At 37.1% G+C, this 16,475-nt stretch overlaps 1 protein-coding gene and 1 long non-coding RNA gene across 3 annotated transcripts in view; one reads left to right on the top strand and one right to left on the bottom strand.

The window, feature by feature from the left end:
* Positions 1-8,757, bottom strand: part of LOC139150527 (uncharacterized) — a 53,316-nt gene extending 44,559 nt beyond the window's left edge. Inside the window, exon 1 of one of the 2 annotated variants that reach the window (XM_070722950.1) lies at positions 7,702-8,757. In XM_070722950.1, coding sequence (XP_070579051.1) covers positions 7,702-7,857 — 156 coding nt within the window. In that variant the 5' untranslated portion in view covers positions 7,858-8,757. The remainder of the gene's footprint in view (positions 1-7,701) is intronic. The other variant, XM_070722952.1, reaches the window with a different exon arrangement.
* The window catches only part of LOC139150529 (uncharacterized), a 47,756-nt gene extending 31,281 nt beyond the window's left edge, over positions 1-16,475 (top strand). The window contains exon 2 of the long non-coding RNA XR_011556239.1: positions 15,892-16,475. This is a non-coding gene — a long non-coding RNA (uncharacterized lncRNA). The remainder of the gene's footprint in view (positions 1-15,891) is intronic.

Consider the following 16,475-nt stretch of genomic DNA (forward strand, 5'->3'; position numbering starts at 1 on the left):
ACGAATTAATGAGTTGACTTTATTACACTGGCTGCGGAAAATTTGCCTGTTGATTTCAAGCTTGTTGTGCCGCCACTTGTTTTCTAATTTACGTCGGAGTTTCTTGGCTGCAGATATGTCAGTGTTATACCATTTGGAGTCCGGACGCAGGGTGATGACACGTTTTCGAACCGGTGCATGCTTATTTAGTAGCTCCTCCAAGCAAGTATTATAATGTGAGACCGCAGTTTCTACGTCATCAGTACTTAGGTGATGCAGGGCAGAATTGTTGAGATCTTCCGTAAATGTGCTCAGTGAAATATCTTTGATACGGCGATAGGTGACTTCAGCCTGGATGAGTGGCGGTTTTGGTAGTGTTAAGCTGAGACGAATTGGAAAGTGATCTGACAGGTACAGTTTGTCAATGGTAGTAGAAGAGATGATGACATCAGAGTTAGTAAAAACTAGATCGAGTGCATGACCTCGGGTATGTGTTGGTTCGCTGACAATTTGCTCGAGATTGCAAGAGTGAACAAGGTCCTTGAATTTCTGTGTTTTTGAATCTGGCTGGAAATTAAAGTCGCCGAGTATAATAAGATCACCAGAATATGCAGCAACTGTCTCAAGGAGGGTGCCAAACTCGTCAATGAACAGGGGGACACTCAGTTTGTTTTTGGTGTTAGGAGGGGGTCGATACACAATGATGATCTTAGTTGTATTGCCGTTACAGCATAGACTGGTTTCCACGGCCTCAAAAGACTTGATATTCGAAAGAGTCTTCCAGGCAGCAATTTTAATGTTAGACTTGTGTATAAATGCGATGCCTCCACCTGTTGATTTTATTCGAGGGGAATGTTTAAAGGAGTAACCTGTGGGTGTTACCTCACTGATAGCAGATTCATCTCCAGTCTGTTTTAACCAAGACTCAGTAATTGCAATTGCATCGATGTTATGTTCTGCAATATAGTCTGCGATCTCCGCTGTTTTATTTCTGATGGACTGAACATTCCAACAGCACAGTTGAAAATGGCTGTTACGGTTTATAGTTCTTTGTTGAACTATGGGGACTTGTATGAGATTTTCTGAGTTCACATTTCTCCTTTCAGATCTTTTCAATTTCCTGGAGCCAGCTCGTACTCCTGTGTGTGTAGAAGGCTTTGACTGAATTCCTATTGTTTTGATTGTCTGCCATAACTCAGGAGAGCATTTTAGTTCAGATGAACATTTTCTGTTCAGTTGTATGAGCTCTTTTCTGTGGTAGGTAATTGGTCGAGGCTGATGACATACTAATTGCATCAGCGAAAGCACCAATGAGAACAGAAGTATGCTAATGAATAGCATAACTCTCAGAGTTGTTATATCAGTTCGAGGTGTTAAGTACAGTGGCAGCAGTTGAATGAATATAGACAATGCATTAATTAAGTCAATATCTTGAAAGCAGAAATACAGTTCATTAGAATATCCAACCAGGCTGTGCCATAATTACTTACTTACACAGATACGTGTATCGATGATAGCAAAAATGACCAGATGTTATTGACAAGCAACCAAGCGGCCGATATAGCTCCGCTGTGTTTTATAGAGAATAACTATTTTTGACACATGTTGATGAAGGAGGTGGAAATCTTTGATAGCTTAATGCAGTGGCCAGAAAAAAGTGGCAAAAATAGCTGCTAAAATACACAATTGAAGATTTCATCATACTTTGAATATATCACAGCGGATCATCCCTAAGAACATGTCAACCAAAGCTATCTGATGAGTAGTTTTTTGAGAACAAAATTTTCTGACCAAAAATGGCAACAATTGCCCCCAAAAATAAAAATTGCAGATTTCATCATAATTTCAAAAGATCAAATTTAGTTCATCTATAGAAACCTGTATACCAAATTTCAAAGCTAAGACCAGTACTTTTTGAGAAACACATTTTTTGACCAAAAATGGAAAAAATTGCCCCCAAAATTCAAAATTCCAGATTTCATCATAATTTCACTAAATATCATTAAGGTGATCTGTAGGAACCTGTATACCAAATTGCAAAGCTATCAGATGAGTAGTTTTGGAAATACAAATTTTTTGACCAAAAATGGCTAAAATTGCCCCCAAAAAACAAAACTACAGATTTCATGAGAAATTAAATATGTATTACTTAGCTTATCTGTAAAAACCAGTATACCAAATTTCAAAGCTATCAGACCAGTACTTTTTGAGAAACACATTTTTTGACCAACAATGGCAAAAATTGCCCTGAAAATTCAAAATTCCAGATTTCATCATAATTTCAATAAATATTATTAAGGTGATCTGTAGGAACCTGTATATTAATTTGCAAAGCTATCAGATGAGTAGTTTTGGAAATACACATTTTTTTGACCAAAAATGGCAAAAATTGCCCAAAAAATACAAAATTGCAGATTTCATCATAATTTCAATAAATATCATTTAGTTCATGTGTAGGAAGCTGCATATTAATTTGCAAAGCTATCAGACGAGTAGTTTTGGAAATACACATTTTTTGACCAAAAATGGCAAAAATTGCCCCAAAAATACAAAATTACAGATTTCATCAGAAATTCAATATATATTACTTAGTGCATCTATAGAACCTGTATACCAAATTTCAAAACTATCAGACCAGTACTTTTTGAGAAACACATTTTTTGACTAAAAATGGCAAAAATTGCTTTAAAAATGCAAATTTGCATATTTCTGTACAATTTGAACAAATCTGAAATAGATCATCCCTAGGGACATATGTACCAAATATCAAAGCTATCTGATTGGTAGTTTTGAAGAAGATTTTTAAAGATATTTTTACCAAAAATGACAAAAATTGCCTTAAAAATACAAATATGCAAATTTCACCACGATTTGACTAAATCTGACTGAAGTCATCCTAAGTAAACTGCATATCAAATTTCAAAGCTATCAGACAAGCGATTTCTGAGAAGACGACTTTTTTACCGAAAACACCAAAAAATGCCCCAAAAATACAAATATGCAAATTTCACCACGATTTGAACAAACTTAAGTGAGGTCACTCCAAGTGAACTGCATATAAAATTTCACAGCAATTGGACTTGCGGTTTCAGAGGAGAAGGCAATTGTTGACGGACGACGACAACGGATGACGACGACGGAAAATCAACCTATTTGATAAGCTCCGCATCGCTGACAGCGGAGCTAAAAAGTTGAGTATTTATTGAGTATTTACAATCTCGTCATTGTTAGATATCTACAAGTATGTCAGATATATATATATATGTCTGATATATTAAAGTTTTGCACTAGGGCGGGGCTCTGAAAAATGTTTTATTATTATTAAAGTTATGCGCCCGAAGGGCGTGCCGACAAATGCAAGTGAATGATGAAATTTGTGGCTGGCACAATGCATTTTTTGCAAGTATTAGCCCTGTCGAAATTAAAAAACACACTGACACCCCCCCTATTGGGTATTTCAAAAACATGGTGACCCCCTACCACCACAGTTAAAAACAGGGTGACCTCCCCCCATGAATCCACCCCCCCCCCCCCCCCCCGGCCGAAGAAACTGACCAATCCCTTAAAGGCGCCAATGATGATCGTGTTGAAGATGTGTCTTTAGTTTCATTATCCTTAACCTCTTTTCCGCTAAGTTAGTCAACATTGAGTGAAAATGGAAAATACGTTGTGGGTTCATCAGACTTTACTGAATTTTCTGCTCTGGGTGGATACCATAGTTGTGTCGGTGGATACACTTGTCTCTGAGGCTATCTACAGAAGACCTGTAGTTCAGTAATGTCATTGCTTTAAGTTGGTGTCTTATGGACAGTACCGAGTATGTATGTACAAGTGCTTTGTGAGTGTATTGTGAGTGTATAGTCAGTGTATAGTCAGTGTACAGTCATTGTATAGTCAGAGTATAGTCAGAGTATAGTCAGTGTATATTCAGTGTATAGTCAGTGGGGTGGAGATTTCGCCAGGAAGTGGTTTGACTACTGATGGTTTCATAGGTGTACACGTGCTATATGTTGTAGATTTGAATCTAATCAAGAATTTACTGAATTTTTCAGTTTGCAATCAAACTTTGTGAAGAAAACGATATGTTCTTTGAAGGCTGTTGACTTGTGTCAATTGTATACAATCATCTTTTGCTTTCTTATGTATTTGTTGTTTCTTGCATATTTGTAAAGATCATTTTGCCCATGATATACACCATTCCCTAAATCCAATTCCCCATGATTACTATTATACCATCCGCTTTGCTTCTCTTGACAATTTTTCCATTCCCAAAGTTCATTTGACACAGAGTAAACACAACTTTATGCTGCCACATTTCATTAAAACTCCCTACCAAATCTTGTTTGCAGCTGCCACAAAGGCATACTTGCTCATGTAATTTACTGTGTATTTTATTTTATTGTACTGTGTGTTGTTATCTTCTTCGTCATTAATTTACAGTTGACATTTAGTAAAACTACCGTGTTATGCTTGTTTAAAGGTTTCTCACATGGTTACACTTAACCCTTTGAGTGCTGTAATTTTTCCCACCAAAATTTTGATGCAAAATTTCCCCTACACTCAGTGTGACAGTTTTCGGACAGGGTAGTGAATTTCGCTCAAAGCCGTTTCATAAATGACGAGCAGTACAAAATCTTATTACCATACCCTTTGAAACTTTATTGTGATTATCCTCAAACTGTTAACACAACGGAAGTGGTATTTAGGGGGTCAAAGTTGCCAAATTTTCGACCTAATGTTGAGTGCGTAGTAATCGGACTGCTATCGCAGTAATGGGACATCGTATTTGGAATGTGATTATAGGGGCTAAATATTGATATTTGGAAACTGCAAACCCCTGATTTTCAATTTCGATGTGTTTAGAAAACTGTTTGTAAAAATTTGTGATAAATTAGTTACGTTCAATCCATGGACGACGCAACTATATTTCGACGTGTATCGGACATGGGTTGTCTCTGTATGTTGCTTTCGACACCTTGTATCGTATGTGTTAACTTCACCAAGTTTGTAGCACCTGGGATAGCTTCTACCAAAAAAAACAAACCTATTCAAAATGGGACAGCAGCATCACCTGACTTAATATGCCATAACATGACTTGTATAATGCTATCAATACAGAACGAAGTGAGTACAACAAACAGCATGTCATTAAATGTCCGAAAACTGAGGTCATCCGAAAACTGTAACACTGAGTGTATTTTTAAGATTTTTTCTTTAATTTTGATAATTTTGGACTAAATTGATATTACTTTTCAATGATATGATTTGTGAACAAAATCTTGTAAAAAAATCCCCCAAAAATGCCAGGATTAGAAAAGAAAATTACCTGGGCTATATTTCACACAGTTGACAAAAATTGACTTTGGTGCGTAAAGGCTTAAACTTGCTAAATGTACAATCACATTTGTTAGGGTCCTGAACTTGACTAGTTCAAACTGAACTATTTCCATGACCCTCACCAGAAATACTATTTGTGTTTTCTCCTTTGTTATGTATGATGTTAGTTATTTTCTCAAGAAATAAATTACAAAATTACGAAAATGGGGAAATTTGTCACATCTCGATCAATTTCCATGTTGCCCCTTTTCTGGTTCGAGCTCTGTTTTGTGTGTATGGTCCCACCGGTGAAACTGATAGCTGCCTATTAGCAGCCCTGTAAAAGGAGAACATTCTCAGATGCTGTTTGCCAACTTTTGAAGTTATCAACAGGTGGTTTTTTATGGTTTTTAATATGGAGTACCTGTTCATAATGACAAAATTTGCAAGAAATTCATTCAATGTTGATATATCTAGTCCTGGTTGATAATTAGTCAATAGGAATAAACTGTTATTGATATTTATGTTCAAGGTGAATAGAATTTAAGGAGTCATTGCAGATCCCTGCCAGGTTTAGAATAAAGTTTCATTACCTAACCATCAGATATTGGAATGTTCATGTCTAATTGCAATCGTCATGGAAAGTGTTAACATGGAGTCTGACTCTATGGATTGATCGAATCAATAGTAAAGGGGTTCAAGGCTAAAACTTTATGACAAAATCACTCAAAAGAAGCCATACACACATGTACCGGTATGTATCGTTCACAAGTGACATTCCATGTTGTCCTCCGAGCAAAAGTTAAGTGAAATATGTAACTGTGTATAATCATGCCAGGCAAGAAAGATTTCATGACAAACTGCCACAAGGACGCCATACTTGATCATTCCATGAAACATATTGACAGGCACTTGCACGCTATTGTGCACTGAACTAAGATCAGGTGTCAGGTTCATCATCATCATCATCATCATCATCATCATCATCAATGTAACCATGCAGCCAATAGCTATCTACGATTAGTTATAGATGGTTATATAAATGGCTAAATGCTAGAATGACCAGGCCGCCTAGCTGGTAGCTAGTGATTGCCTAGTATTGAATTATTTTTATCGTAGCTAAAAACAGTTAATAGCTTGCATAGCTGAATAGCCAGGCCTCACAACTCAACAGTGATTAGCAATTTATACAGTTATCAATGGTCAGCTAGCATATTTTGCTAAAACCTAAAATGGATACTAATCACTGAAGACGACTCAGCTTGAATAACTAGTACTGTACAGCTAGGCCTTCACAGAGAATTCATTTCTGCTTACCTAGTTCCTACAATGAAGAGAATGGTTTTTTTCCTTAAGCTGCAAGGATATTTACTCTACCCCCACCCCCACCCTCATGATGTGGCTGAACTCCAGATAGCTAAGCAGTGATGTGATATGTCTAACCGTAGTAAACATCTACTGCCTGGTCATGAGGGCTATAGCGCCCGCCTATTACCCTGAGGGGCCGTGTGTTACCAGAAACACATTGGGTGCTATAGCCCGAATAAAGACCAGGCTATAGGTGTTTTATAATACACCACATGCTCATGTTGTATTGTTATATAGTTTTTAATGTGTTTTGATATTTTGCACCGCTGTGCCATTGTGACAAGTTTACTGGGCGATATTTCCACAGTGGTTTAAGTTGTATGTGGTACCACGTTCTTTCAAAAAATATTCGAAGGATACCTAGCGACATCCTTAGTTGCACTTTAATCTTTTCCGTCGATGAGCTGTTCAAGTTCCTACGCTGTTGGAATGTTGGAAAATGTTGGAAAATCTGTTTAAGATAATGTGTTGTCACCTATCCCGGACGCACATCACGTTCTAGTCACCCGCCATTGTTGCATAATTGCAAACGACACTACGGTCACGTGACCGGGCACTTTTCCAAATTTGGTCAGAACTATTTCCCTAGGAAAATAGCTTTTTAAAAAATACCCTCTGGCATCACTTTTGTCGATCCGGTGGGGACGTATCTATTTGCTCATCACGTGACGTATTCTGGCAAATAGCGACACGGAATGAGCATGTGGCGTGTTATAAACTAACTTAGGGCACTTTTAGCCTGCCCTGACCAACACACTGAAAAGATTTGGTCAGTCAGTGGCCAGTCTCTATCAACTACACAAAACTTCACGAAACTATAGAAAGGGATATCGTCTGAGGAATGGTATTGGTATTCTTAAATTAGAATATTGGGCATTCATATCTAATCACGTATCTTTCTAATCTTTATAGATACATCCAGGTACGAGCTCGTGAAAGTGATTCTCGTTAAATGCAAACAAAGGTGCGATTGGTACATTTATAGGTATCTCAATTTGCAGAGCAGCTAATTAGAATAATACAGGGCTGTAAAGTTACCTCACATTCATGGAGTGCCCATTCACCGCGTCCAAACAACGGTCGAGCTGATATCATGCCATTTTCTCGTCTTTCCCATTCCTTCTGCGAACCCTTGGTCCATGATTGCACGGGTTTCCGCGGCTGTTTTTCTTGAATGCTAGGTGTCTCTGCCATAATTTTCACTTCAGTCACAGTATCTGCCTTCCGTTCCGTATCGCTGGCACAGTGTGTAAGAAATCCGCAAGATCAATTGTTCAAATATGTGAAATCAGCGAAGGTTGCGTGCCATATCTATTTAAACTTACATTCAGAACAGTGATTTTGGATAATCATGGAGGTAGGAAGAGATTCCATGGATAAATGTATTCCCATAGGATAAACCGAATGTATGGAACAAAGGTGAATATTAATCAATCTGACAACTCTTGTAGGCTGAAATGTAGTCCCTAGATGCTACTGTAAGTGACTGTATCTTCGAAGTAGGAGTATCTTCACGCTGGTTCTTTTCGACGAAAATCACATCGTTCAGGATTTAAAAACACAAGGCCCTGAAATCGATGCCTTTAATCACAGGGATTTTAACAGTATACTGTATATACAAACACACGGAAGCCAAGTGTCGCCAGGTTTCCAATGAGCTTCAAACTTCAAGCGAAACGGGTCTTGTCTAATGTGTCTTGAAACTTGGCTTAACCAACGGGTATGTGAATCGACGATGCGACAGGTCTCGGGCCAGATGATCGCCTACTTCAAGATATAAACGGCTGTAATGATGTATGTTTGGATGCTGGCAACTTGATAGGGACACAACGACACACACATAAACACAGGGCATGACAGAAAACATCCAGCGAACACACCGTCGCTTCCAAGTACAGTGCACTGCTGTCCATGTAGTAAATACGGCCATAAACTTTCACTTGATTGGTTTGAAGAAGTCATGTGACAAAATGTCATACAAGGTCGGGTCACTACAAGGTCGTTGTAGTTATGCTGAGCATGCATAGTCGCTCCACACCAGTGGGTGGTCTGCTCGATCAATCGATCGCCAGCTAGCGCTCTACCGCATACCCTCTAACGTAACGTACGTATAAATGGCCCAGGGCAGAGCACTGAGCAAGCGGTCGATTGCGGACTACCCACCCCACGAACGCCTGTGGTCTGTGTATCGCCAAGGGGATTGATGATAGCATAATGACATCGCGACACGGCCAGTGAAAATACCCTCATCGACCCGTCTCTTGACAAATTGAACACGGGAAAGAGGTTAAAGCTCTCATGTAAGGCTGTGTTCACAAATTCTTGGTCGCGGAGTGATTATGTCAGTAGGTGAAACGCACGTGAGCAAGGTGAATGAGAGATCAGATGATACAGAAGAGCGAACGATACAGTGAAAATAGCAGAACTAAAAGTTATGGAGTGTCATTTATGTATATTGAAACTTTGAATATTAGTTTAATGGTTGAAAAATCCAAATTTTTTAAATATTTGTTTTCACCGCGCTGACGCAAAAATGACGTGAGAACCCGCAAGTACCCTGAGGGTGGCCCGTGGCCGAGAATAACGGGGGGGGGGGGGATCTGGAGCTATCAAAACTATTTTTTCAAATTATTAGACATATATATATTTGACGCTGCTCAAAATTCACAATGCAGGAAGGCTAAAATATTCCATAAAATAAACATTTTGATCTCTGAATTTATGGCAAATTTGGTAAAAAATAAATAATTCCATAATAGTTGCACATTTTTTTCATTTAAATTATAATCTTTATTGTTCAAAGTTTTACTTTCGTGTTATTTTACAACGAGAATGTGAAAATTTAGAAAATCAAGCAAGGTGACCCCATCTTTTTTCTTTAATATTTGATTATTCTCATATGCAAGAATTCAAAAATTCCTTATACTTTTAAGTCTCTTGGTCTTCCACATCATTTGTTGCTCTCTGGTCTGATCTTGTGTATATATCATTGTCATGAGCGTCATTTGACCCAATTAAACTTTTCTTCGACTACATCAGAGTCAGAGCTATCTCTGTCACTGCCGGTATGCAGTGACAGTGACACTGCTGTAGCAGGGCAGCTGTATTAACTTGGAAAATTTTTACAATATATTTGTTCAATTTATACAATATATATATATATATATATATATATATATATATATATATATATATATATATATATATATATACAATAAATATGTGAACACATCAAGAATGTTTGGTACCTATTACTCGAGTTTCACGCATACACGCGATCGTCAGATAGGTAGATTTTATTGTGTGAAATTTGCATCAGGTGCTTACATATAAGTATCAGGTTGGGTCAAACCATTTGGTGTTGTGGGTTTTGGTATATATATATATATAATATATATATATATATATATATATATATATATATATATATATATATATATATATATATATATATATATACCATAATATATATATATATATATATATATATATATATATATATATATATATATATATATATATATATATATATATATATATATATATATATATATATATATATACACACACGCACAAAATGTATACAATGTGCCCTCCCGGTTATCACCATAATGGCTTTATGGCAACCTCTGAACTTGGGCACAGAGAGTACGGTTACACATTGTTGAGGATTGAAAATACGGACTCACCAGAGTGCTTTTACGGCATTTGGTCAACGAGAGAGTTATTCATCCACAACTATAGCAAAAATGGCCATATGAAACATTTAAACTTAAAATAGTTGCGCCTATTTGAGAATTACAACCCGAAACCAATACTAGCGGCTTACCGTATCTGTCAAAGTCAAAAGTACAAAACGAAGACCCTTGATATCTCCGGTATTTAAGGACCGTTCATTGTCGGTATTGGTTTATTTTGTGAAGAATAGTGGGAGGAAGTCAATTCCGTGCCAAAAACAAAATTTGGACGTATATTCTTTAAATTTCAAAAAAACCTACTAATTTTGGGCGGTTTTCAAGTCCAAATGTACAAAACGAAGACCCTGGCATATCTTTCGTAATAATCGTCCATATTTCGTCGGGATTGTTTCAATTGGTCAAGGTGAGATTTATTCATCCATAACTATATCAAAAATCGAAATATTGAACATTAAATCCTAAAAAAATTGCATTTATTTTAGAATCGGAATCCGAAACGAATACTAGCGTTTAGCCGTATATGTCAAAGTCAAAAGTACAAAACGAAGACCCTTGATATCTCCGGTATTTATGGGCCATATTTCGTCGGTATTGGTTTAATTTGTGAAGAATAGTGGGAGGAAGTCAATCCCGAGCCAAAAACAAAATTTGGACGTATATTTTTGGAGTAATTTCAAAAAAACCTACTAATTTTGGGCGTTTTTCAAGTCCAAATGTACAAAACGAAGACCCTGGCATATCTCTCGTAAAAATCGTCCATTTTTCGTCGGGATTATTTCATTTGGTCAAGGAGAGAGTTATTCATCCACAACTATATCAAAAATGGCCATATGAAACATTAAAACATTAAAAGGCGAGTGTTTCAGTTTGACTCCGATGTGATGGTAATTTGGCGTGTATCATGTCTGAAACAGCGTAATTACTGCGTACTAAATACTATAACGTTCGATCCGTCCTTGCCGGTTAGAGTGCATCGTGCCTTTAATCCAAATTCAGGGGTCTTCGGTCTTCGGTCTTCGATCTTCGGTGTTCGGTCTTCGATCTTCGGTCTTCGTTTTGTATACCCCCATCAGTTTCAATGGTGACACACACAGAGACTGGTTGCCAAGTTTTACAAGCAGTTCAAATTCACGGAGAGGTGGTAAAAGAACGATGTTACTGCAAATTTAGACTCAGAGGACAGTGTTCTTTGTAGTTGAATATCAATAAAGTTCATGACTTCAAAAATAATAGAGTGATGTGTAAAATGAACAAACTTTACTTTGAACTGCTTGTTAAACTTGGCAACCAGTCTCTGTGTGTGTCACCATTGAAACTGATAGCTGCCGTAAAGATATAAACAGACTACATAGTAAATTAGTTTACAGACATCTTGCTGCATCACCTGCTGTTTTAGTCTGTCTGATGTTGGCGCAAAGTTGTAAAAGTTGACCACTAAAAGGGTAAATTCGCGAGCAAACTGACAAACCTAATTAGGTAGTGTATCAATATCCAGCTGTATCTCGTCGTCAAAATCATTGGTAAATGTACTGTAAAGCAGTGAGCGAAATACACAAAATGTATACAATGTGCCCTCCCGGTTATCACCATAATGGCTTTATGGCAACCTCTGAACTTGGGCACAGAGTGTACGGTTACACATTGTTGAGGATTGAAAATATGGACTCACCAGAGTGCTCCAACGGCAATACATACCATGAGCGCAGCATAGTGTATATATATATATATATATATATATATATATATATATATATATATATATATATATATATATATATATATATATATATATATATATATATATATATATATATATATATATATATATAAATATAATATATATATATATATATATATATATATATATATATATATATATATATATATATATATATATATATATATATATATATGCTTTGTCCACATGCTGTAGGGAGACAGCAAGAAACTGTTTTTGATATATTGCATAGCAATATTGAAAAAAAATATCAACAGTTGCAGCTTAATGCCCCATTGCGAGGCCCACGTTTTTTCTACGAAAAATCATACGTTTAGATTTTTTCAAAATAAATATCATAAATGTGACAAAACTTCTAGATTTATTGCTAACATTAGAACAATTGGATGATATTAGAATGATATTCATTTTTCATGTGACCTACGAAACCTTCAAAATTTGAAAATGTAAAAATAGTAAAAGGGAACCGAACATTTTCAGGTCCCCGCCTATATGTAGAGTAAAACTTTCAAGTCCCCTTAATACTACTACCCCCAAAATTTTTGAATCCCCCTGAATTCCTCCAGCCCTCCCCCATTTTTTGTGAACACAGCCTTATGCCCTGCAATTTTTTTCTTAGGTAGGATATACAACACTTTTAAGTATGCTAACCCTAAAACCAACCCTGACCCACATCAAAAACCCCCCAAAATTTGTATTTGATGGCTTCTTCCAGGATGAGTGATTAAGTGATTTCCAGGGGTGAGGGTGGGGGCCTAAAGGAACTCGAGATCTTGCCTGTACAGGCACTCAACTCAGTGTGTTGGAAACCGTCACTGACTCTGGTTGCACATTGCATCAGTGATGGTTTCGCTTGCATTGAGTTGAGTGCCTGTGTATATACAGACCTTGATTGCACGCCAATCCATCAGGCTTTCCTGAAATATTGTTTCCATTCTCATATAAAACTGTATGTTGTGTCAAACCGACCAACTCACATCACTTGTGGTTCGATACACGTCAACTGCTCTGCCGTATGCATTAGAAAAGTACTTTTCTAATACATTCCACAGCAGCTATCATTGTGTATCAAACCTCAAATGACTGTGGACCCACTCAGTAGTTGATAATAATATAAACGTACCGATAAAAAACAACGGAAGGGTCAAAACAACCGTTTGACTGGGGCTGATGGATTGATGACGGGGTATGGGGTCACTCTGTTTTGGGAAAAGCTCAATGGAAATAAACCCTATTGGGTTGGGGTGGTTCCAGGAGTTTTTAATCACAATAAGTGATTACAAATTTTATACTAGCAAACAACTGCATCAAATGCATCGTCCGGGTGCACCAGCTGATAGGTGTGTGAAGTGTGATTCAACAGTATTAAAGAAATACCATGATCCTTTCTGCGTATATTAAATTGGTAACTCCAAGCACCTATGCCATAGCTCAATACCAGCCAATTGACTTGCACAACGTACAGTTTCAATTTTTAGTCCCCACGGACACCGTCCGGGGGGACTTATAGGTTTGGTCATATCCGTGCGTGCGTGCGTGTGTGCGTGCGTCCGTCCGTTCACGCAGATATCTCAGAGATGCAAGAAGCGATTTCATTCAAACTTGGTACAAGGATTACTTCATATGTCATACAGATGCACGTCGATTTGTTTTGTGATACGATCCAATATGGCCGTCAGGCGGCCATTTTATTACCATTTTTTCATGTACAGAGCCATAACTCAGACATGTTTCAACCGATTTCATTCAAAGTTGGTACAAGGACATTGACCAATGTCATAGATATGCACGTCAATTTGTTTTGTGATACGATCCAATATGGCCGCCAGGCGGCCATTTTATTACAATTTTTTCATGTACAGAGCCATAACTCAGACATGTTTCAACCGATTTCATTCAAAGTTGGTACAAGGACATTGACCAGTGTCATAGATATGCACGTCAATTTGTTTTGTGATACGATCCAATATGGCTGCCAGGCGCCCATTTTATTACAATTTTTTCATATACAGAGCCATAACTCAGACATGTTTGAACCAATTTTATTCAAAGTTGGTACAAGGACGTTGACCAATGTCATAGATATGCACGTCAATTTGTTTTGTGATACAATCCAATATGGCTGCTGTGTGGCCATTTTGTTACGATTTTTTCATATACAAAGGCATAACTCAGGCATATCTAAACCGATTTTATTCAAAGTTGGTACAAGGACATTGACCTATGTCATACTTATGTACGTCGATTTGTTATGTGATATGATCCAATATGGCCGCTAGGCAGCCATTTTATTACGATGTTTTCATGTACAGAGCCATAACTTAGACATGTTTCAACCGATTTTATTCAAATTTGATACAAGGAGATTGACTAATGTCACACATATGCATGTCAATTTGTTATGTGATACGATCCAATATGGCTGCCTTGCGGCCATTTTGTTACATTTTTTTCATGTACAGAGCCATAATACTCTCAGGCTCTACTCATTTTTCTTTAGGATATTGGCCTAAATTGGTTTTATGTTTTTATCACCATGGAACTCATTCTTGGCCATTGAGCGCCATCTGTATCAAAGTATTTTTATCACAGACCTAATTAAAGAAGAGGAGTCTATCCTCTCTGAGGACATGTAATCAAAGTACCCATTAATAAGTGGGGACTGTGTCATCAACGATGACTTGTCAGCCACGCTTTCAGGCAGAACTTCAAATGTTGATTGAAGCACATTACAATGTGTATTGTGTACAAACTTTCTTCCATTCGTTCATTAAAACACTAGCCTGACACGATTGTTAATATTCTTTACTATCGAATGGTTTAATTAATCAAACTAGTTCATGCTGGATTCATTTCCCTTTCTATACCAGTGTATTATTATACTATAATTTTGATGTACTTCTTGAGGATTGTCAATCTTTGAGTGAATATCTTCTTTAATTTTGTACTTAAATCTGAAGATTGCAATTACATCTTCTTGAGAGGGTCTGTCCCCTGGAGACCACACCAACACCTTTCCATAGGATAATGTCTTTGCTAACATGATTATTGACAAAGACTGTCATATTCTGTAAAGTAAATTCTTTCAACAGTTCCTACAGTCAGACAAACCAGTGCTGATAAATAAATTCAAAGGTTCCATCTCCTGATGGGAGACTGATAGCCCTAACCAGCCCTTAAAACACCCAATATCAGAATCTTAAATAAAAATCTTGCATCTTCAACCAGCTCCATCTTGCAGTTCCTTACTTTCATTGTACCTCCCTCCTCAATTGAAACATTTTTAGCAGTATATAGGATAATAAAGTTATCAACAAAAGAAAGGGCCAATTTTTAAAATAATTTTAGCAGTTTCCCACTTTAGGGCATGGACAGAATTATGGGGGGGGGGGCTGTGCATGATGGTGCAATTTGGACACTTGGTTGGCACACATCAAAATTCACCCAAAATAGCTTAATTTTCCCAAGTTTCTTCAATAGGAAGGTGATACTCTTTATTAGACCTCCCTCACATAACTGCACAGTTGCATGTCACCACTTTTTGTCACAAAGTATCCTTTTTTCTGTTGCAGAAAAGTTAATGTTGCACTTTCACACTCATGGCCAGCATACGTCAAATTTCACCCAAAATGCCAGCAAATGGCATTTCAATGGCAAATTTTTCAAAAGTTTCTACATCATGAGCGGGACACCACCTCTTGACCTCCCCCTCCCCTCCCCTCCAACATGAACACTGTATGGTTGCATTGTACCTTTTTGTATCACAAGCACTTCTTTTTTCTTGTATTGCAGAAAAGTTGATCGGAATTGGTGTTATTGTACCATAAAATCTGAAATTACTTGGGAATCGGAGAACTTCTGTTGAAAGATTGCTGAAAATAAAACTTTGTTGGTATACATCAGCATATGATGGCACAGACTGAGAGGAATCTCATGTATCAGATGTATATGTATCCAATACTGATCATGGTACGCTATTCAATTGCTGCTTGGATTATCTTACAAAAGTCATGTTTATTATGTATTGTGCATGGTTTTGAAACTCCTAGAAAAGAGTATTTTAAAATTCTCAAGAAAAATATCTTTGTCGAAACTTAAAACCAACATTCAGACAAGTGTCACAATGTAACTTGTCCTCAAGAGTGATCTTCTGCTACCAGAAGGTTTGTAAACAATTATGTAGCTGTGGAAATACTAGACATGAACTTGTGTCTGAAGAAAAGCGTTATTCACTTCCAAATGACCAATAATTGTCCTTAAAGTTGTACTTTTGTGAGGTTTCTGTGAGAATGATTTAGAACTACAATTTGCAATTTTGTCCTGGAGATACAGAATCCTAGGGAGTTGCTTCTGTGTAAGTACAGAAGGAAATGTAA

This window comes from Ptychodera flava, chromosome 14 (assembly GCF_041260155.1).
Source record: "Ptychodera flava strain L36383 chromosome 14, AS_Pfla_20210202, whole genome shotgun sequence".
Lineage (NCBI taxonomy): Eukaryota > Metazoa > Hemichordata > Enteropneusta > Ptychoderidae > Ptychodera > Ptychodera flava.